Source organism: Myxocyprinus asiaticus, chromosome 19, assembly GCF_019703515.2.
Source record: "Myxocyprinus asiaticus isolate MX2 ecotype Aquarium Trade chromosome 19, UBuf_Myxa_2, whole genome shotgun sequence".
Classification (NCBI taxonomy): domain Eukaryota; kingdom Metazoa; phylum Chordata; class Actinopteri; order Cypriniformes; family Catostomidae; genus Myxocyprinus; species Myxocyprinus asiaticus.
The window spans coordinates 38289692-38312579 of record NC_059362.1 but is presented as its reverse complement, the minus strand read 5'-3'; the positions used below and the strand labels follow the sequence as shown (position 1 = coordinate 38312579).

The window sequence follows — 22888 nt, the reverse complement described above, 5'->3', positions numbered from 1 at the left end:
TCTAAAGACCTGAATATGTAAAAGTATTTAGTGAAATTCACATGCATTTAAGGGTTAAATATCTATGTAAATATCTTTTCACTTTTATTCTGTAAACCTCAAACCCTTACAAGCTTTGAAGCTTCGGTGACGAATGTCACATAACTATTTGTTCCTCTTCACTCGTTCTCTAGCTATCTATTTTTTCCTCCGTGGTATGGTAAATTAAGTTTTTCTCTCTTGTGATCTCCTACCTCTTCCGTTGGTTTTTGGTTGTTTTCTTTATAAATTTGGGGCTACTTGACTTTTTTTTTTTTTGGCTCTTCTCACTATTACAACTATTCTAATGATCTGTGAGAAGATTTAATAAAGCATCCATACCATTGCGTTGTCCAGTTCAGTCAGTTTTTGTCTCTCTTCTCACCAGGAGATGGCGGCGTTGTTTGCAACTGCGTGTTTTTGGTCTCAGGTGAACTTGTCACTCGTGTTTGATAATGGATTTATATACCAAACTGTCATTTAGACCTTCCTCCAAAAGAAGTCTAGACAATCATAGACTTAATAGACTTAGGGGCAGTTCACACCGAACGCGTTTTTGCGTCCATCTGAACTGTTTTACAATTGTTTTCCTGTATAAATGCGCTAGACGGACGTCTTTGACCGTTGCGACGCGTTATTATAGCGCCTCTTGCTTTTTCTATCGCAAGTTGTGTTTGGTGTGAACGACCCCGTAGACAATTTTAGACGGGGGAAAAAAAACGTTTTTTTTTTTTTGACAAATTTAAAAATGGAAAAAAAAACAAACAAATAAAAACAGCTATAACTCCAAATTATTGATGTTACTATGATATCAACATGTTATTATTTATTCTGAAATTCATAATAACCATCCAAGGCATAATTATCCAAACCTCAAATATACTTTACTTAGAACTTATTCTATTGGTATATGACAGAAGCCCCTCCTATGTGGGCGGTGCTTTGACAGAAAAAGTGTTTGTGCGGAACGAGTGAGTTTGGTGAGATATTTCTTTGAACTGAGTGGTTTTGTGAGTGTACTGGACTTACATTTGGACAGTACCGCTGATATGGAGCCCAGACAACAGGGTGAGCTTCCTCTCAGATCACTTTCATGTCTTATTTTCTGTGGTGGAAAACGTGAGCATAGAAATATCTTTAAATATCAATGTAAATATACTTTAACTTTTATTCTGTAACTATCAAATAACATGAACAGATTTCAGTTAAAGGGGGGAAGTATGTTGGATGCTTCTGATGTTATTTATTTATTTTGTTTATTAATAGATTTGAACATATCATAAGACAAACGTTATTCTAGCCCATTTGGACTTAATTGTAACGTGATGCATCAACTTTAGTCAGGGACATGTGATCAAGTTTTTCAGGGATCTGTTGCCAAAACATGTAAACAAATGTGGGACTAAATTAGGGACTCAAGCTCTCGAAGGTGCGTTTATCAGGAGAACCATGTGACCTTTTCATACCCCACGTGACTGTCTTGAACTAAATAATTGAAATCTTGTGACCAGATATTTTCCGGTGTTAGTGTCAGTACAGTGACTGTTGTTTTACTTGACAAATTTAAATAAATAAAATGGAGTAAAGTATAGCATTCATCAAAAGTAATAAGTGAATTGTAAATAAAAAATCAATGTAGCTCTGCACTGATTGTATTTAATAGGAGTACAGAACATTAAAGTGTTATACAGTAACGTGTGTTGTTTGCAATTTTATGGAATTATAAATTACACAAACTTCTAAGTAATAAATAAAATGTATTATTTGTATTGCACAAACCAAAGGATGCTTCACACATTTGTATGACTAGATAAAAAAGTATAGTATAGTGTAGTATAGTATAGCACAGTATTGGATAGTATAGTATAGTATTTTAAATCAATACTATATGTGAACATTACAAGTGAAGTCAATGCAGCTTTGCACTTATTGTGTGACTGTGCATTTAACCTACTTTAATATCTTGTGTTTGTAATGCAAATCATAATTCACAGAGCTGTACTCTAGCGTACTGACTTCTGAAGCAGTAGACTGGGGTAAGAGCTCGCTGTGTAATTGTGAGTGAATGTGACAAGTCTGGATCTTTCATCCCCACCTCTGCACTGATGGGTTGTGAGTTTGTTTAGCCATTCAGAAGTATTTTACATAGGTGACTTCTAGATGGAAATAGACAGCATGACCTGCTTTCATCAGCTTTAAAGCCTTTAGCACATTTAAAACTTTTAGATATTTAACACTGGTTACTGGTTATTTGATGTGCAGACCCAGGGCTGGCCCATCCTACAGGCGAAACAGGCAGCCGCCTAGGGCACCGATGTGCTTGGGGGGGGGGGGGGCTCACGAAAGCGTGAACAGGTGCAAAGGAAATGAACAAGTCATAAGATTAAGAAACATTGATGACTTTTATTTTGAAATTCTCCACAGTACAATGGTTTCTATCGCGCCCACACTCTGGAGAACTGCAACGCGCGTAGACATGATCATTTAACATACAAATCACAATGACGGTGAAAACTAAAAACAATCACAAAAAGACAAATAACAAAGTTACAACAAATAAAATAACAGCTGTGTATCTAAAATCGGCAAGAAGTTAAGCAGTACACACTAATCTTCATAATTTATTCATTACGCAAAGCATTGCTGGGAACTGGAGCGCGGGATCTTTTCACAGTATTATTAGACACAGATCGCACACCTTGCTGAATAATGCGCACGCCTGACAGAAATACAGGAAATAAGTTATGAAAAATATTGCTTTGTGGCTATTTGAGTCTTTGAGGTTTATTTTGTGTAAAGGTTAGCAGAAACAGCGCTTGACATCATTAAAGCTTTTCAGGTTTTCTCAAGAATAATCTGGAGAAGAAATTCAGACACTGTTGATATACAGATGCAAAAAACTCACATAGAGGGAACATATAAGCAATTAATCTGGTAAATAACCAAACCGTCCTATCTGCAAAGATCTCTGCTCTCTAAGAGGTATGTGTTTATTCTTTACATTTGTTTTCAAATATATATTTCGAGGTGTTGTGTTTATAGGCCCTATTTAAAATACGTAATTTTATTTATACATAATTTTTCAAATATATCAACAAATTTTTGTTTTACTTTAATGGGTAACTCTTATGGTTGTATTTGTTAACATTGGTTAACTACATTAGCTAACATGAACTAACAATGAACAATACTTAATCTTAGTTAATGTTAATTTCTACATATACTAGTCCATTTTTAACATTAAAAATGTTATAAGATAACATTAGTTAATACAATATGAACAAACAATAAACAATTGTATTTTTATAAATTGTCATTAGCCAAGATTAATAAATGCTGTAAAATTGTATTATAAATTGTTAATGATACCTAATGCAAACCTTGTTGTAAAATGTTACCCAGTAATTATCAGACTTGCAGTTTCCATGACCTCATATTAATTGAGACATTGGTTTATTTGTACTTCTAGAAAAAGGTTGAAAGGTGACTTGGTGACTTGTCACAGCACCTAAAATACACATATTTCCTTATGCATGTACATTTTAACCTAACATCTTCATGTTGGGTAAAAAAAAATATTGGATACGTTATTTGTCATCTACAGAGCTATACAGTGTAGTGCTTCTTTCTAAGTGCTTTCTATTTAAAAAATCTGCTTATCACGCTTGCAGTGGTTCTATGGATGTTTTAAAGTTATGAAAATTTTCCAACCCAGTCTCATGAAAATTCGTACATATTTTACGAGTTGGCTATTTCGTATGATTTTGCACGAGTTCCTTCGTATAAATTTGTACGATTTCATCACGTGCAAATGCCTGGATGTCTAATGCGGAAGCGTGAGTTTTGCGCACGAGGCATTAAGGACATGCTTATTAATATTATGCCCTTACCCAAACCCCTTATCTAAACCTAACCAATCAGTAGAGTGTGTAAACATGTTAGGAAGCTGTTGTGTGTGACAGAAGCAAATAATTGTCGCGTATTAGATGGAAACGATGTCCAGCGGCGTCATTGCCTGTATTGGAAGTCGTTCGAATTCAGAGGAGTGCAGTCATACGATATCATACGAATTAGACAAATTTAGAAAACTCGTCGATTTCGGCGTGAGAGTGCGTAGCAATTTTCACACCGGGGGTCCCATTTTCATGATTTCGCCTAGGGCCCCACAAACCCACGGGTCGGCCCTGTGCAGACCCTTTGTTGTGCTAAAGGCTTTCAACAAATGCAAGTAATTTAAGGGCAGCTTGAATGAGACAATAGAAACATAGGTTTGGTGTGATTTTCTGTGTCTTTTGAATGATCTTTGGTCCTGTATATTATGAGGATTTCACTTCATTTTTCAGTGTTGCATGCAGACTTGTTGTGACTTAGATGATGGCATGTGTCTCTGAGATGTGATTGCACTTTTGTCAGATGTGGTACTCTTATTTGACATGGTATGAACAAATCAGCTCATGTAATGTTCTCATTCTTGTTTTGCTAAATGACAGAAGAGGGAGGAACCCTCCATGCAGGTAGGTCTTAGAAACATCTAATTCCATATGAAGGATCATTGCTGCTGAGCTTTAAAAACAACCCTGTTCCACACTTTGCATGGTCACCATCTGGAATTTCCTGCCAGACACTAAATACTCTGCCCTGTCTGTCTCTATGCAACAGTCAACAGTCATTAAATTCAGTCAGATTTAAGGAGAAATCCATCAGATTACCCTAGCAAGGCCAGAAATTATGAAAAGCTCCTTTGAAAGCATGCCCTTAAAATTCTGTATACATTAGGCCTAGTAGTTTTTGCATGAAATAAAATTTCATATAAAAAAGTTATTTTGTTTCACAAAAGCAAGATCTGTATAGTTAATCACTGAACATTACTCTATGGCTTTGTTCAGACATACAGCAAAAATCCAATTTGTCAAATTGATCTCACTGTAAATTTGGCAAAAGTTGGTTGAAAGTTATCCTGCGAAAATTGGTAGGTGCTTACCAAAATTGGAAGTGTTTTTGAATGAGGGGGTTCAAGCCCCACCACCGCCAAGATGCCACTGGTAGGCCCTTGAGCAAGGCCCTTAACACTATCTGCTCCAGGGGCGCTGTATCATGGCTGACCCTGCACTCTGACCCCAGCCTAGCTGGGATATGTGAAAAAGAAGAATTTCACTGTATACGTGCAAATGTATAATGTGTGATAAATAAATACAATTATTAATTATTAATTAATATGATTGGGCACGTGGGAGTTCCAGTTTACGTGTGAAATGTAGGGGTGTACAAAACTACCAATTTTCATAATCAACTAGTTGGTCGGTTGTTTAAACGACCAGTAGGTGTTAAGGATAGTAATGTGTAATTAGACACAGTCATGGTCGCGTGACCCCGATCAGACACATTTCAGAGGAATATATAGATGCTAAGCACAGCACTATAACAAACAAATGGATATTTAATTAAAAAAATAGGCTATTTAACTATAACATCTTATTGCACAAAACTATATGTAAGAAAATAAATAAGAAAGGCTTAAAACTGCATATGCACATCTTGAACACAGAATGACACGCTTCAATGTAAACAGAAACTTGGGGGTGTCAGGGCAATCTTCGGTGCACATTCAAAAGCGCAAAACTGCAAAATAAAAGGCTTGTTCGAGATGAGGAAAATATGTGTAGCAACAATCACAGGTGATAACTGCGAGGTGCATGCCAGTTAGAAATGTGTCTGAGTGTGGTCCGACTTGCTCTGATGTCATGCTGACATATGCTGAATGACTAAAGGCATGATGGGAAATGACTTGCTGACGACACAGCTTAATTATCATTGGCTTAAACAACCATGATGTTTCGTTCTTCTAAAATATTTGACTTTTTTTTTATCTCTAATATCATGTTTTATGTGTATAAAATATATGTGAATAACACTTTGACAGTGCAATCTCTGTATGGGATATGTGATTGTTATCATATTACTGAAATATCTAAAATCTGTGTCTTTATTAAACTAAAAATGTAGGGAAAGATATGTCTTATAGGGGAAATTAAATAACAGGTACATTGAGTGTCTTTTTCATCATATTTATTTTCATTTTAAAGCAACAGAATTTAAATTATGTCCACTTTATCAGCAACAGTGCATGGACGTGAATCCCTTGATATCTGGCTTTTGACCTCGAAGGTGTCTGATCCACTACGAGAAGTGAGAACTGTCCGACTTGACAGCATGTATTTCACTCCTCCCCTGACTGCAGCTGCCTGCTCTCATCTACTTTCAAGGCGAGGCGTTTGGCATCTCGAACAAGCCCGATGATGCAATCAGATGATGCATGTACACATCTAGTTAACAAAATCGAGCAGTTTAACCTTTCTAACTACAACTATTTATTAAAGCAGTGTCAGACAGAATCAGCAAAAGACTTTAATCTCTCCAAAGCACCACAGAAATACGGGAACATTACTCACAGCAGAGGATTTCATGTCCGTGATCGTCTTGTAATGTGTTGTTGATGCTGCGCTTTGATGGCTGTAACAGCAGCGGTGCATTAATGGACTAACTTAAAGCATTAAAAAGAATAGAATTCTTGCAGAATGTTTTACTGTGCTGACTGTTATTCACTTTTAAGCACATCAAGCTATAATCATGCAAAAACAAGAAGCTCTCTCAATTAATTTTTGAATTGCACCCATGAAAACCACCACCACTAAAAATATTAATGTTAGTTGTCGACCCCACTAATCGACTAGACAGTTGTTAGTTGACCACCATAGCACATCCCATGGTAAAGGAAGTTGTATTTTGAGTTTTAATAAGAATGCATATTTTATTGAACATAGGCCCAAACCCCAACCTAACCATCAGTGGAGTAAAAATCTTGGAAAATACGATGTGGAAAATACAAATCTGAATCGCTCTCATCATTGATTATGTGAATGCAGTTACTTCCTGGTAATTAATCTCTGAGACTGTTTGCTCAACACACCATCAGTCATGCCACGAGGTTAACAAATATTTCAGGGAACCCAAACAGTCAGTAGCAACATGTCAAATTCCAATTTGATCATGTTGAATTTGTATGTGTATCCAACACCAATTCAATTAATTGTTTGTTGTGCGAACAGCCACATAAAAAATTTTACTAACCCAATTCAAACCACATCTATATGGTTATGACTGTAACATTATACAGTACAAACAAATCTGATTTACAGTACTTGTAAAATGACAGTGCGGAGAGTCAATCCAAAAGATGATTTGAAAAACAAATTAGAATTGCATGTAGTGTGAACAGAACCTGTGTTTGTTATACATAGATTAACCCGAGACTGTTTATTTGAGATTGAAAAGATTAAGCTGCCACCTGCTCCTATAATGATTTAGTTGTTTTTCTCATCTCTTGTATGGGCTGGATTCCTATCTTTTATTTCTATTTGTGGGTGATCAGAAACTGGAATTTTGTTGATTTAATAGTCACAATGTCCTCTTCCTCAAATTGAATTCTTTCTCTGAAGACAGTTAATTGATTCTTTGTGAGTCTTGTTGTATCGTCAAGAAGGAAAATTAGGACATTGGGAGAGCTGGACAGAAGAGTAGCGCATACTCCAGTGAGCTTGAAGAAGCTGAACTGTCGGGCGCACTGCCCTAAAGGGGCACTTAACTGCTGAGATGACAAACTGAACTTTGTGACATGGCTCTGACTCGCTTACCCAGACAGCAGAACGTGATAAAGATGAACTCTGATTGGCCTACATGACAGAGATAGAGCAGTCCAGAAAATAAAATGTTGATTGATGACATGACCACTAAGATGAAGATGTGGAAGTGTTTCTCTTTGATTATCACTAACTTCTTTTGAGGTTTTGTCTTCTGGGTCAAAATGGTTGAGCGGTCTGAGGCATTGTGCTCTAGTCACAGTCTATTCTGGAGGCATGGATTTGAATACCACTTCTGACAAGCAACACCATGCTCATGGGTTTGATTCCCAGGGAACACACATACTAATAAAATAGATGTCTTGGATGCACTGTAAGTTGCTTTGGATAAAAGTGTCTGCCAAAAGCATAAATGGTAACAAATAAAATCTTCAGCTCACACATAGTCAAAACCAGCAGAAAAAAACAGACAAGGTTGGTGATCAACTAGATCAGTCAGTTCAAGCTTTGTTTGGAACATCATTAACTAGCTTAACCAGTAGCTTTTCCAAGGTTGTCTACTAAGTTAACAAGGATGGTCTACCAGCTTTAGGTCAAGCTGGCCAATCAGTTTGTGCTGTCATTGAAACATGGTTAACCAGCTTTTCCAGGTCCCCAATAGCTTAGCCAAGGTGGTCTACCAGCTCCAATGAGGTTAACCAGGATGGCCTGAGCATCATGTTGTCAAGCTCGTCAACCAGTTAGAAGCTGTCTTGAAACATGGTTAACCAGGTCCCCAGTAGCTTTTCCAAGGTTGTCTGCCAACTCCAACTAGGTTAACCAGGATGGTTTGAGCCTTTGGTTGTCAAGCTGGTCAACCAGTTCAAACTATCCTTGAAATATGGTTAACCAGCTCAACCAGGTCCCCAATAGCTTAGCCAGTGTGGTCTACCAGCTCCAACTAGGTTAAGCAGGATGGTCTGAACTTCATGTGGTAGTTCAAGCTGTCTTTGAAACATGGTTAACCAGGTCCCCAGTAGCTTAGCCAGTGTGGTCTACTAGCTCCAACTAGGTTAACCAGGATGGTCTGAACTTCATGTGGTAGTTCAAGCTGTCTTTGAAACATGGTTAACCAGGTCCCCAGTAGCTTTTCCAAGGTTGTCTGCCAACTCCAACTAGGTTAACCAGGATGGTTTGAGCCTTTGGTTGTCAAGCTGGTCAACTAGTTCAAACTATCCTTTAAATATGGTTAACCAGCTCAACCAGGTCCCCAGTAGCTTAGCCAGTGTGGTCTACCAGCTCCAACTAGGTTAACCAGGATGGTCTGAGCTTCATGTGGTAGTTCAAGCTGTCTTTGAAACATGGTTAACCAGCTCAACCAGGTCCCCAGAAGCTTTCCCAAGGTGGTCTACCTGGTTGACCTCAGCTTCATCAGCTGTTAGTCCTGCTGATTAACCACCTAAAACAGCTTGTATCAGCTAATGACCAGCTCAAGACCAAGGTGGTTTTAGTTGGATATTTCAGCAAATGCACCATAGCATTATCATTTCATATGGTCTTAATTTACATTTTAGATGTCCCAACATTTCATCATGGTGGTGTTAGATTAACAAATTCAATATTGCTTGGGTCTCTTTTCCCAGTAATAAACCTTCAACAATGTAAGATTAAGCACAGAGTCTGTAGACAGTACAAAGGCAATGGAGAGCAAAGGGTATTATTTTACATATTTAAGATTAAGATGATCCTCCATACTTCCTCTTATTCGAGTCACAGACCGTTAAATAGATTTAGGGAAGCAGATTCATGGGATAATTTGGAGGTTGATGCAAGGCATCAGGAAAGTTGCTTAGCAACCTTAACAAAGGGGATGTGGAACTGTGAGATAACCTTTTCTTTAGTGCTAAAAAAAGATCCAAACCTCAGTTTTAACTATACAACTATACATATGCAGTGAACATGTTCATGATATTAGATTGAGCAGAGTCAGTAATTTTTTAACATCTTTGAAAAAAATATATATATTATTTTTTTTACCTCTGCAATTGTACCATATTTAAATTCCAAATGTAATCCACTAAAACCATGTTCTTGTTGTATCGGAATAAATATTTGTATAGCTCTTCGCATCATTTACATTCCTGTACATCAGGAATAAGTCTATATATATATATGGTTGTAACTAATGAATCCAGATCTTATTCCAGAGCACTTTAGTGTGCACAGACAGCTCTGCTCGGCTTTTCTGCCCACTGATTTCATTAGTTACTGAAAGTGTATCACAGGTTTCATGCCACATCATTCTAATCAGGTTCTGATATAATGACTGACCAGCCCACCAAGATGAGTTTCCCTTTGGACAAAAACAACCTCTAACATTTACTTAGATTACTGGAGCCATGTTAAGGGCGTTAGTGTTTGAAAATAGCACTATTTCTATAGCATTGGAGTTTCATTTTCTAGATATTGCAGTATTTAGTGTTCCTTTCACTTTCACTTTAATCATGAGTGTTGTTGACTTAAACTTTCCAGTTTCATGCTTTTGAAGCACATTTTAATTAAGACTGATAGTGTGAAATACAGACTTACATAAATAAGTTGTGTGAGGTATTTCTTAGAGTTTTGTGGCTTTTAGTCCATGTCTATTCTTTTGAGGCCATCACTAGTGTATCCCGCAAAAAGTTGACAATATTAACTTTCAGCAGATTTACATTTACAATTAAATGTACAGTTACTCATCAAAATCTAAATTGTTGAGAATGTCCCTCCCCTCAATATTACCTGTCTCCATAGAGTAAAAGCAAGTAGCAAATCATGGTTAACAGCTGTGATGTGAACTGAAAGATATTATCTATATTTAAAAAAAAAAAAGACAGAGGCTATTTGCACTAAGTACAGATGCTATTTGCTCTAAGTGCAAATAGCGACAGATGCTATTTGCACTCTAGTGCAAATAGTGGCAGATATTCTTACACCCCTGTTTAAATACTAACATACAGTATAGTGGCATCACTGCATCATTTTTATTGTTTATTTGGAGTCCCACAGACACCCTACACCAACCCCTACCCTACAAAAATTAACAATGGTTTTACTATAGTAACCATAGTATCACCATGGTATTTTTCTAGTAAAATCATAGTAACCACAAAATGAAACATGGTTACTATTAACTACTATTAACAACATGATACTGTAGTAACACCATGGTTAGTACATCAGAACCATGTAGTTTCCACCAAAACACATGGTTAGTATTACTACAGTAAAACCATGTTTAATTGTATCCGGATCAAATCCTCTCAGCTCTCCGACCTTCACTTTGACCAAATCACTGAGAGGAATCTCTTTAATTTATTAGTATAAGTAGTATTATAGGAAGTATTAAGAGTAGAGACATGGGAAATAGTATGTCAAGGGGTGGGATTCGAACCTAGATCTCAAGCATGACAACACATACACATACCATCATTACACCCAGAGCTACTACAGCTGCACATGGGGGTGCAGTTTGTCGTAAAATCCTGTGTTTCCACCAGACTATTGGAGTGCAAATAGTTACTTAGATATCCAATCTCTTAATCAACTAAATGTCTAACCTATTAACCAGTTTAATGTCTCTGCCCCTTCGTGAAAAATTCAAATATATTCCCGCCTTCATTTGATCAGCAGTTGACCCCAAATAAATCTGTCGTGGCTGTCTTGAGTTTGGTCTGAGCAGTGGTGGGCGGAGTTAGTGTAAATAGCCTCTGCCAACAAGATAGGCTATTTGCACTTCGTGTAAATAGACACTCCGTAAAAAAATATGGGACAAGCACTTCAACTCCCTGTTTCATTATCAAACCTCTTAATGGTGTCTTTAAAATGCTAAAATGATACTGAAACACATGATGGTGTACTGGATGAGTGATTTTGCACACTGAAGAAAAAAAAAATTAATTAAGTTAATATAGCAGAAAATATTAAGTACTTTCTACACTGAATACATTAGTTTAAGCATGAACTTGAAAATATGAAGTAAATTCTACATTTGTACTTAAATTCAAACATTTTACTTAACTTTTAGAAGCTGGGGTTCCCAGCATGCACCAGGCTTGAATAATAATGAGCTTGTATGGTTTTACTGTTTGCAAGGTTATTTGTACCATTTTTAGTGTTGATTTTGCTTTTATGTTTGATAACTTCTTGTTTTGTGAAGTCTGAGTTTCATCTTCTACTCAAAATTACCAGTTCATGATAAAAAAAAAATAAATAAAAAACAAACTCTTTGATTGTTACCGTCATCGTGTTTTGCACACCTAGTGTTAAGTCCTTTATCTTATTTCTATATCCTGTAATGCAAGGTGATGTCAAATGGACTGCTTAGCATTGTCTTAAACTTTCCTGCGGAAGGCTTCTATGTCATGATTAAATGTATTTATAAGGAAAATTCGAAATGTGAATTGTATATTCCAATAACATGTTAGTTAAAATTTTACTGAATGTGCATCAGATTTGTGAGTAAAAGTTACTGTATTAACTGAAATATTCAAGTTAAATTTACTCACTTTAATCAATTTTATGTCATCAAGTTAAATAAATTTCTTTAATGTTATACCATGAAAATATACTTAGAAAAACTGTGCAAAAACATAAAAACTTAAAGAAATTAAGTAAATCTTACTAGTCATTTTTTCTTGGGGAAACTGGGATTCTGGGGAACTGAGTTGAGGTTTCAGTCACAGGCGTGGTAATCAAACCATATTCCTAATTTCACTTCCTCTTGCTTTACTGGTGTTCAGATCTTCTCATGTATAATGGAACACTGCAGTTTAGGTCAGCATTGCCCTCTGTACATTGCTTTTCATCGAAATCAGCCCAATGTTGCCTTAAAACATGCAGTAACAAAGTAAGTTACTCTGAAAAAAGAGATTCCATGTCAAGGCTTCAAGATTACCAAGAATGTTTGTAAATCAATTGTCCAGTTTGTTAGCAACTATAATGTGGTTCATTGTTAGGCACTTTAATGTGGTTCATTATTAGGCACTGTACTTGTTGCATTTGTGCGATCAAGCTGCCTATAATTTGGAAGGTTTTGTGCATATTTTCCAGGCCTTGTAGTCTCTTTGCCTTCTTTGGGTACAACCGATCATTAAATGTGCACACATACACCTTTTTCAAGGGTGAGGCAACATAATTACATAGAGAAGGTGATGATTAAACCTATTTGCGATTATCAAGGCTTTACTGCTCTTGTCACGCTGACTGCCTGTCTTCTTACAAAATTACAAATACAAGAAAACATAAATGTGTGTGATTTATGTCCTCTAAAATGTTTTAATGAAACATATTTGAGATTTAAATACACAAATTATGTGTAGTGTTACATTACTGCAATGAGAAATTGTTTAAGAAATGGGTTTGTAATGGTTCTTAACCACTTCTTAGTGGATTGATAAAGAATGTATACTCATAAACTTCAGACATTTTAAAGGGATAGTTTAATGAAAGTAATGTCATCATTTACTCACCTTCATGTTGTTCCATACTCGTATGGCATTCCATTAAACACACAAGGAGATGTTCAGCAGTATGTTAATCTCAGTCACCATTCACTTTCATTACATCTTTTTTTTTTTTTTTTTTTTTTTTTTTTTTCATAAAATGAAAGAGAATGGAGACTGAGGCTGGGTTTGGAACACCATGAGGTTGGAATAATAACTTTTATTGTTCATCTAGTTTTGTAACCATTTCTGCCCAGGTTTATTGGACAAAGAACCTCTAAAGGAAGTGGACGAGGATATGGTGTCAGAGGTGGATCTCAACAACACTGTCACAGAAGAGGAGCGAGAGGAAATGCAGAATGAACTGGCTAAGGTACTAATGTAATATGGTGATAGTCTTTAATCTATAGATCAGGAAAATGGGTTGAAGGAACAGCAAGGACTGGCTGATCTTTAGAAACAATGGTTGCCATTCACTAATAATTGCATACTTGCTTAGTTTAACTTAGTTTTCATGAAAACATTTCCCAGATTTACAACAGGTGAATATATTAGTTTGTTACCTTCATCCTAATGTTGATGAATCTGAATTATTCTACATGAGTCATTGCAAGCCTGTAGTTAGTAATTAGTATAATACGTGCATAATAATACTTTTTGAGTTGGGTCAAAATTTTATCCTAAAATGTGCGAAATTATTAATGAATCATGTTTTCTATGTAAAAACATTTGTACGCAGGTTTTTACGCACAAATACATACGAACACATAGTAAATGAGATCCAATGCACTGCAGTTAGTGAGCTCAAAGGCCACAGGGCTCAAGCAGGAACAATCTTGCATGCTATGTAAATCCTGGCAGACATTTTTTTGCATGTTATGACTCATCACCTTACAAAGTGAAAATGCGCTGCTGTTACAAGCAATTTTTTTTTAACTGGATCTGACCTTTAAAACTTTGTTTAACCTTATGTAGTCAAGTTGATTCAGTCATATTAAATAATATTTTTTTACTTTAATTAAACCAGTTCATTTATATGTCACCACATGAAGCTAATTTTTAGGTTATTTGACTATTTTTTACAGTTAGAATGGATATGCACTGTAGTCCAATCTGTTAGCATTGTACTGCAATTGACTGCTTTGTTGCTGCAGAAATGGTTTGCATTATCTCATCCAGTACATCCACTCATGATTGAAAACCATGTGACCAGAGCTTGTTCTATTTGCCGTTTATCCTTGGGCTACTTTATCCTAATAGATCTTTACGGTCTACTGGGCCATGTAAGGCCAACATTAACTGTGACACAGTTTGTGTTGGTATGAGAGGAAAAAGGGAAAAACTGTGGACAAATCATACTAGAACTGCATTATTGTTGTTCAATAGCAATTCATTGTGAGTTTTCTGATAAAAGGCAGCTGTAAACAAATCTGAAGAATATTACAAGAGGTTCTCAGCTTCCAAACTTATTTACTCATATTTCTTATGTCAGTTAGAGGAGGAAATCATTACTTTAAAGCAAGTCCTGGCCTCCAAAGAGAAGCGCCACTTGGAGTTGAAACAGAACCTGGGGATCACACCATTGAGTGAACTACGACAGAACTTCAGCAGGAGCTGGTACGATATGCAGACTAGCACAGCGTAAGTAGTCACCTGTGACTGATGTCATATTTCATTCAGTCTTTTTGTATCTTTCAACAGTGACACTAAAGGTCTGACAGACATCAGGCATGTTTTCAAAGTCTTATATGGCTCAGGTCCCTCCTTTAATGTAAGCCTATGGGATATTTCCACCCATTTTATTGTCCATTGGGTGAAAATCTGAAAGTTTGATTGCTTAGAAAAGTAAAGGCACACTTCTCCTCAACAAACTTCACGATTTGATGTGTACATGCTCCCTTCTAGAAAATGGATTGACATCCATTTGAAATCTTAGAACAACTCCACTGATCTGGAGGTCAATGTACTTTTAGGTTACGGCCATCACAGTGTGATCTGCTGCTTCAGTTCACATTCACCCAGGCAAACAATGATGTTCTGAGACACACAACCCATTTGCACGAGAATGACATCATTGTGGCCATGCATTGATTGTGACATCTGTGCACTGATCCAAGCTGTACATCTCTTTTTCTCTCTTATAACAGCACACACTTGCTTTTTAGGCCACATGATCAAGTATTATGTATCTTTGTATAAGCAATCTATTGTGTTTGACCCTATGACCCATATTCAGAATGTGAATATAGTCATGGCAGAAGGGTGTTTTTTTTATGCGAAACATAAAATACCACAATCAAGTGTCCCTTACTATTACCATCAGAAGAACTACTAAACATTAAAGTTATTAGAATAACAACAATACAAGGGTATGCTTATATGATGATGATGACCTTAGTCTCTCGGTCCTTTCCTTGTGTTTATATTCCCATGTTCCTCTGGTTATTCAATTACTATACAGTGACATCTCAGATGAATAGCCCCTCTCATGTCGCAGTTGCCATGGCGAGGAGCTTGCTGGTTGAGAGGGCCAGACTGATCAGGTAGCATCTACTGACTGATACAGATGATTCCCATATCAGCCTGAGTTTCTCCACAAAAACATGCACATACTCTTATCAATTGACCAGATTTAGACCGCCTGGACTGATCTTTGGCCAGTTGTAGACTTGCATGGTCCTGTCCCATTTTATTGTGCATTTAGTGAACTGGGGCATCTTGAATGTAAATTTCTGAATTTCACTGTTAAACATGATTTGGATGATATTACATTTGAGAGATTTGCTAGGACAGAGTTTGAGATCTCGGGTTAAACAGCTCGTTTTTAAGCTGATTGGTTTAGATTTATGTTAAGTCAGTATATGTCTTTAAAGGTATGAAGGGGCTCTTAAAAAACAAGAGCCCTGAGAATATAGTTAACCTAGAGTCAAAAATCAGTGCTTTCTTGCCATACTTGTTGTAATGTTTCAGATAGTATCAGTGCTGATACAATGAGTTGTTGTTAGAGGCAGTGGTGTAATGCACGTATATTTTTTGAGGAGATACCAGTGAAGTTCCTGACTTGGTACCTTAAAGGGAGTTCACCCAAAAATGAAAATTCTTTCATCATTTACTCATCCTCATGCCATCCCAGATTTGTATGACTTTCTTTCTTCTTCTGAACACAAACAAATATTTTTAGAAGAATATCTAAGCTCTGTAGGTCCATACAACAGAAGTGAATGGTGGTCAGCCATTTGAAGCTTCAAAAATCACAAAGGCAGCATAAAAGTAATCCATAACACTCCAGTGGTTAAATCTATGTCTTCAGAAGTGATATGATAGGTGTGGGTGAGAAACATCAATATTTAAGTCCTATAAATCTGCAATTTCACATTCTGAAAGTGAAAGTGGAGATCTATTGTAAAAAAAGGATTGAAATTTTGATCTGTTTCTCACACAAAGTGATCACTTCTGAAGATATGGATTTAACCACTGGAGTCATATGGATTACTTTTATGCAGCCTTTGTGATTTTTGAAGCTTCAAATGGCTGACCACCTTTCACTTGCGTTGTATGTACCTACAGAGCTTAGATATTCTTCTAAAAATGTTTGTTTGTGTTCTGCAGAAGAAAGTCAGACACATCTGGGATGGCATGAGGGTGAGTAAATGATGAGAGTATGTAATTATTTGGGTGAACTATCCCTTTAAGTGAGATAGGACATGACCAAAGAGAAATAATAGAATTAATTAAGCATTTTTTTTAAGCAAATTATTATGATGTTTCAACTTTGTGATCACCATTCACTTGTTCACGTGTTGGGAAGTAACTAAAGTAGTAATGCTGCTAATACATTTCTCAGTAGTGTGACAGTAACTCTGCTATTTTCACAATAGCGTAGCTTTCCAACTAACACGCTACAGTTTCCAACAAGTAGCACTGTAGCATCATAAAATGCTACGTTGTAACACTGTATTGCGAATGCAATTCTAAACCTTCCTCTCTCTATCTCGTATGTAGCGCTGGGAAAGATAATCGTTCTTTCGGACGGTTTATAAATTGACTAGTTAAAATGAATGGCTCACTTTTGTTTGGCATTGGAAATTCCAATTCATTTTAGTGAGTCTGTTTGGACGGCTCACGTAAATAAACTAGTTCACATAAATGATTCACTAATTCACATCAGCTTACGCAGCCTTATAGGGACTTTGCCAGAAGTCGTTTTCTTTTTTGAACCAAATAACTTATTTTGTGTTTTACCGAGAGGAAAAACAAAATTAATGGGTGAATGGGTTATGTTACAGTTTTGTAGACAAACACAATAATTGTGCGACTTAATTATCGTAATTTTTAAAATACTAAAAAAATATTCATAGTCATATGGTTAAAAAAACGAATGGGGTATTTGACCCCTCGGTTTGAAAGGGGAAAGCAATTATTACGTAATTGCCTTATCATGATTATTTGCTCTAATGGCAATTATTCGTGTTACAATTAATCTTCACCCAAAATTTGTATAATCATCCCAAGGTATCAGTGAAGTCTTCTTTTGTTTGCTATAAACTGATCTCTGGTTTGTATCAATAGCATTATGACCGTAGTGTTCCCTTTGAATATTTTCTCATTGTATTTTCTGAATTAAAGCTTACATATCTTCCTGTTTTCTATGAGATCACTGAAAAAGTGAAGTGAAGTACTTCCTGCTACACATAAAAAAGGCACTGTATTGTTTCAGAAATTGTGTCTTTTTTGGTTCACAAAATTTCCTGCATTCTTTTTGCCCCTACAGATTTAGACAAACCATAAATATCGCTGTTTAAATGCATGGCACCTATGATGAGACAATATCATCATCTTTTATTTTTTTGCTGTTCTGGCAGATACAAAAAGACCTCTGAGACTCTGAACACGGCAGGGCAGAGAACCTCTGCAGCCTTCAGCAACCTGGGCACTGTCATTAGCAGGAGGTTTGGAGACATGAGGTATGATGTCACTCCCCCCTCTGTTGCTTTCTGCTGTCCAATACTTTCCTTTTTTTCTCTTCTGCTTTGAAACACCACCACACTTTTAGAAACACCATAATATACACTCAGTGAATGCTGGATTTGAAGCCGTCCTGAGTGTTGGAAGGCTTTACCTCGGATAGGCTGTTTGAGAGGGCATGTTTGTATTACGCAAGCCTCAGTTTAAGCAGCTTTCAGTGGGCCAGATTGGGGGCAAGTCCAGCTGGCATTGAAATAAGTACTTGTGGTAGCATGAAGAATTCACCTGCTCATCTTGACTGGCCCCTTGATGTTTGAGACAATAGATGCTTTCAGTTTAGAAGGGCAAAAAAATTATTTTCATAGTAATTCATTACTCATTGAGTCATTCAATAGGCATTTTCCTGACCAAATGGGTAATGCTTTACAGATGTCAAGCATATACACTGCAAAAATAATTTTTTAATCAGTAATTTTGTCTTGTTTTCCATTAAAATTATCTAAACATTATCATTATTATTTATCTAATTAATTGCATGTTGTTCTGTTTTTCATCTCCTGCTTTTGCTTTAGCAAAGTACTGTTGTTTTTACTGTTATATTGGACAATTATGTTGATCCTTATTTTACTTCAGCATGTTTGGCCTTCAGACACTGTATCCCAGGAGGTATGTGTGTGTGATTGCCAGTGTATGAGACTGTCTCTCTGCATGTGTGTATTAGGTTTCTCTTCTTAACATTTGCAGTGGACATCCAAAAAGCAAGTGTAGTGTTGCATGCTCATTTGATCTTACATAAAGCAGCAGAAAACATGATTATAGTTCAATCAAATCACTCTGTGCCATGGTTGAAGATGATCACACTGGTAAGGTATGGTACAAATTTGACAAGCAATACTTTTCGCTTCCAAGGAGTCTGATGTCAATGGATACTGCAAAAAGTATGGCAATATGGCCAATTAGAAATTAATCTGATTGTCGTAATCTTGTACTGTTTAGGTTTAATATAATTCTGATGTTATTACTCTGGTTTTAAAAGTACTGGCAAAATAGTCTTTCTTCAAGGATAGTACACTCAAAAATCTCATAAATTACTCACCCTCACACCGTCTCAAACTTGTATGACTTTCTTTCTTCTGTGGAACACAAACTAATATTTTCTGAATTCCGAAACTTTTTTCCATGCAATGAAAGTCAATTGGGTCCAAAACTTTCAATCTCCAAAAAGGACATAAAGGCAGCATAAAAGTAATCCATATAGCCTTGTTTATAGCGAATAAGGACTTTTAAAATAAATTCTCACTCAAATCGATCATATCTCTTCAGACAACATAGATAAAACCACTCGAATCGTATTAATTTATTTTATGCTGCCTTTATATAATTTTTGAAGCTTGAAAGCTTTGGACCCCTTTGACTTACATTGTATGGACAACAACAATTCATACATCCTTCAAAATATCTTAATTTGTGTTATGCAGAAGAAAGAAAGTCATACGAGTTTGAGATGGCATTAGGGTGAGTAAATGAGAAAATTATAATTTTGGGTGAACTATCCCTTTAACTTGAGAATTGCATGCATTTTCTTTGCCCTCAAAATATGTTTTATGTCTCATATAACCAAAATATTATGTCATATAGCCTATATTCTGTCAGCAAAAATGATTCACCATGTTCTTTCCTTATCTCCTAATGCACACCCAAGGTCATATTCTATTGGGTAAAATATTATGTACATTTATACAGGAAAAAGTTAAGACATAGTTGCTTTGTTTTAGCATCTGCATGATATTTGAGAACAGTGACTGTGCTGAAACTAAATCTGACTTAAAGACGGGACTCAGAACATAGTGTTTCCATAATCCATCAATATGGGTATGAAGGGGAACTTCTTTATCTGAGTAGGCAGCTAGTATGAATATTTCACTACAACTTCAATCTACGTAAATCTATTTAGACCACTTTTACTATAACATTGATTTCATCTGTATTACCCAAAGGCTGTAGATGTAAAATCCAGAGCATGGAGTAATAAACTCTTTTAATAAGATTAATAAGACTCGCACATGATTTTAGGAAGTAACACAAGAATACGTTTACAGGTAAAACTTAAAATGTAATGCTGTTCTACTAATTTTGTACCTACTTTTTATTTAGTACATTTATCTTTAGATTTGAAATGGTTATATGTATGAAACTGCAGTAAAATCAGGTTTTATTTGTGTTATTAGCAGTGTTGCACTTTTAGCCATTTACAAGTCAATTAAAAGCCTAAGTCACAATTATAGCATTTATCAGACTCAACTACAGCATTTATCTGATAAAACATAATTACAATAATGTTGATTTTTACTAGATTGCAGTTTCAGCATGTGTTGCTCTTCATTAACTGTTTATGTGGTGACCAATAAGGCTTGTAATGCTTTGTTTTGATCTATAGTTTATGTATAAAACAGTAGAACCTACTTCCCCCACCTTGGAAAAGCTTCTGTTATCAGGAAATTACTTTAGTGCTTACGAATCTGGTTGTACTACAATGAAAACAGAAGTGCCAATGGGCATACGCCTTAAAATCTTTCTCTACAGTTGCCCTATTTGTATGCAGATTTGTGCTGCTAGTGTATGTGCAGGAGTGCATGTGCATGCTTATTTTATCAGTAGGATAGACAGAATCATTTCACAACCTGGTAATAATTAGTACTATTCATTTACATGTTTTCGTTTGCAATGTGTTTGTTTGTCCATGATAATGATTCAGCCTCTCTGTTGCTTGGCCATGCTTTCATCGGACAGCTATTCTATACACCATTCAATGAGTATGCCTGCAATGAGGTAAATGTGTATGTGAGAGTATTACATTGCTTGCTTTGCATTTATGTTTTTATTGCATTAAATAATTTTGCACAGAACTTAAAAAATAAAAGAATAACTTGTCCTAAATTGTCCATAGTGGGTGTCTAAGATACAAACAACACAAATAAAATGAATGTGACATTCTCACATTCCTAATAGTACACAGTAGTTTGAGTCTTTGTTTTTATATTTCTAAACAGCCGTGGTTGTGCTGCATAAGAAAACTATAAATAATGTTAGACCCGGCATGTACCATCTTGCATGCATCGTCTTCATTATACTATAACAAAGCCCAGCAAAGACATTAGGACCTTTATTGAATGGAGCAAATCTGTAATTGCCTAATTAGTTTTGTGCCATATAATACTATACTGTCTTTATTTTATCAGGAACTCACCTAGTTTCAAGTCCTTTGAGGAGAAAGTTGAATGCACAGTTTCTAACATCAAGGTAAGCCTGGTTTATAATGACCTTATTGGCAGATTTTGGCAAAGTTTTCTGCCAAACAGAAGCTTAGTTTCCCCCTCTTATACTCTTTTTGTAAATCATTGATCATTTGGGAATTAGTGGGAGCTTTCTAACTTCAGTGTGCTTAATGTCAACACTAGCCAGTGGCATTAATTTTTTCAACACTGCACTGTTTGTGTTCTGAGCAGTCAAAGGTTGGAAGTACGGGAGGTGCGGGCAGTTTTGAGGAGGTCTTGTCATCAGCTGCCAACGCCAGTGCCCAGGACACCCCTACAAACAACAAAACTGAGAGCAGTGAGCGCACATGCTAAGAGTATTAACGCAGTATACCAGATTACACATGGAATTCTGGTGCCCCCTAGTGGTCTGGAGACCACAGTGCGAGCTGAAAGCATTAAAATTGCACTAGGGGCCCAAAATAGGGTTAATGCATGCCTTTCAGATGTTACACTTGTGTGCTGAAATATTTATCCAAAATATTTCCTATCTTTTGAATGGAAAAAAACAATCATGTGGAGCACATTTATCTTTAACTCTTGGTCAAAACATGTATATTTTTCAAGATGGCTGCATTTAACAAAGTAATTATTAATGTCCTGCTTTACTTTTGTCATTAATTTATACTAACTCAACATTGTGTGTCCGTAACGAAGCTTAAGACATTTCTAGGACCAAAAATAATGACTGTGTATCCAATCCTAAGAGAGGCACTTGAGAATGTTTAACAAAAACTGATGTCAGACCTACTATTTAAATATTTGTTATTTCATTTATTTGTTAATTGTCTTATTCTTACTGTATACCCTACAACTAGAGCATACGTATGGTGATTATGTAGGATTTATGTTTCTCAGTGATGGCTTTAAATTTATATTGTTATGATGTATTGGCAATAATAATTGTCATTGGCCAAAAATGTATAGCATTACGTTTATCCTGTTTTTTCTTTTCTTTATAAATATTGTAAACCTTTGCATCCACTTAATGGATTTAGCTTTGACACTGAGGTCAGTTGTTGTTTTAAATAACATGTTTTTATAACTTAAAAGATCTAACTTCAAGTACTCAGTGTTGAACTTGACCTGCTGTTGGCATAACTTTTGCCATTAAACGATTTTTGCAAAGTCACCAAGTCCTGGACCATTAGTCCTGAAATGAAGGTGAACTGGCCCATAATCAGAAACCATAAAATTAACATTAATTTTACTGTGCCTTTGTCCTTATTGGGAGTCCTGTTGAGTCTTTCAAAAATGTTCATAAAATAGATGTCACTAAAAGCTTATGGGTTTCTTCAAGAGATTTGAGATTTGAATTTTTGTAGTTCCTGTTTAAAGGAATAGTTCACCCAAAAATTTAAATTCTCTCATCATTCAATCACCCTCATGCCATTCAAGATGTGTACGAATGACTTTCTTCTGCAGAACACAAAGATTTTTATTAGAATATTTCAGCTCTGTAGGTCCTTTCAATGCAAGTGAATGGTGGCCA

General features: G+C 36.1%; 1 protein-coding gene across 2 annotated transcripts; it reads left to right on the top strand.

The window, feature by feature from the left end:
* Positions 1-960: 960 nt before the first annotated feature.
* On the top strand, positions 961-22606 carry LOC127456682 (tumor protein D53 homolog). 2 transcript variants are annotated; one of them, XM_051725150.1, is made up of 8 exons: positions 961-1086; positions 13375-13490; positions 14610-14758; positions 17980-18081; positions 19785-19799; positions 20873-20911; positions 21322-21382; positions 21589-22606. In XM_051725150.1, exons 1-8 carry the CDS (start codon positions 1068-1070, stop codon positions 21709-21711), a joined length of 624 nt encoding a protein of 207 aa, XP_051581110.1. In that variant the 5' UTR covers positions 961-1067; the 3' UTR covers positions 21712-22606. The 2 variants fall into 2 exon arrangements, with proteins under 2 accessions (XP_051581110.1, XP_051581111.1); XM_051725151.1 differs by lacking the exons at positions 19785-19799; positions 20873-20911.
* The last annotated feature ends 282 nt before the right edge of the window (positions 22607-22888 follow it).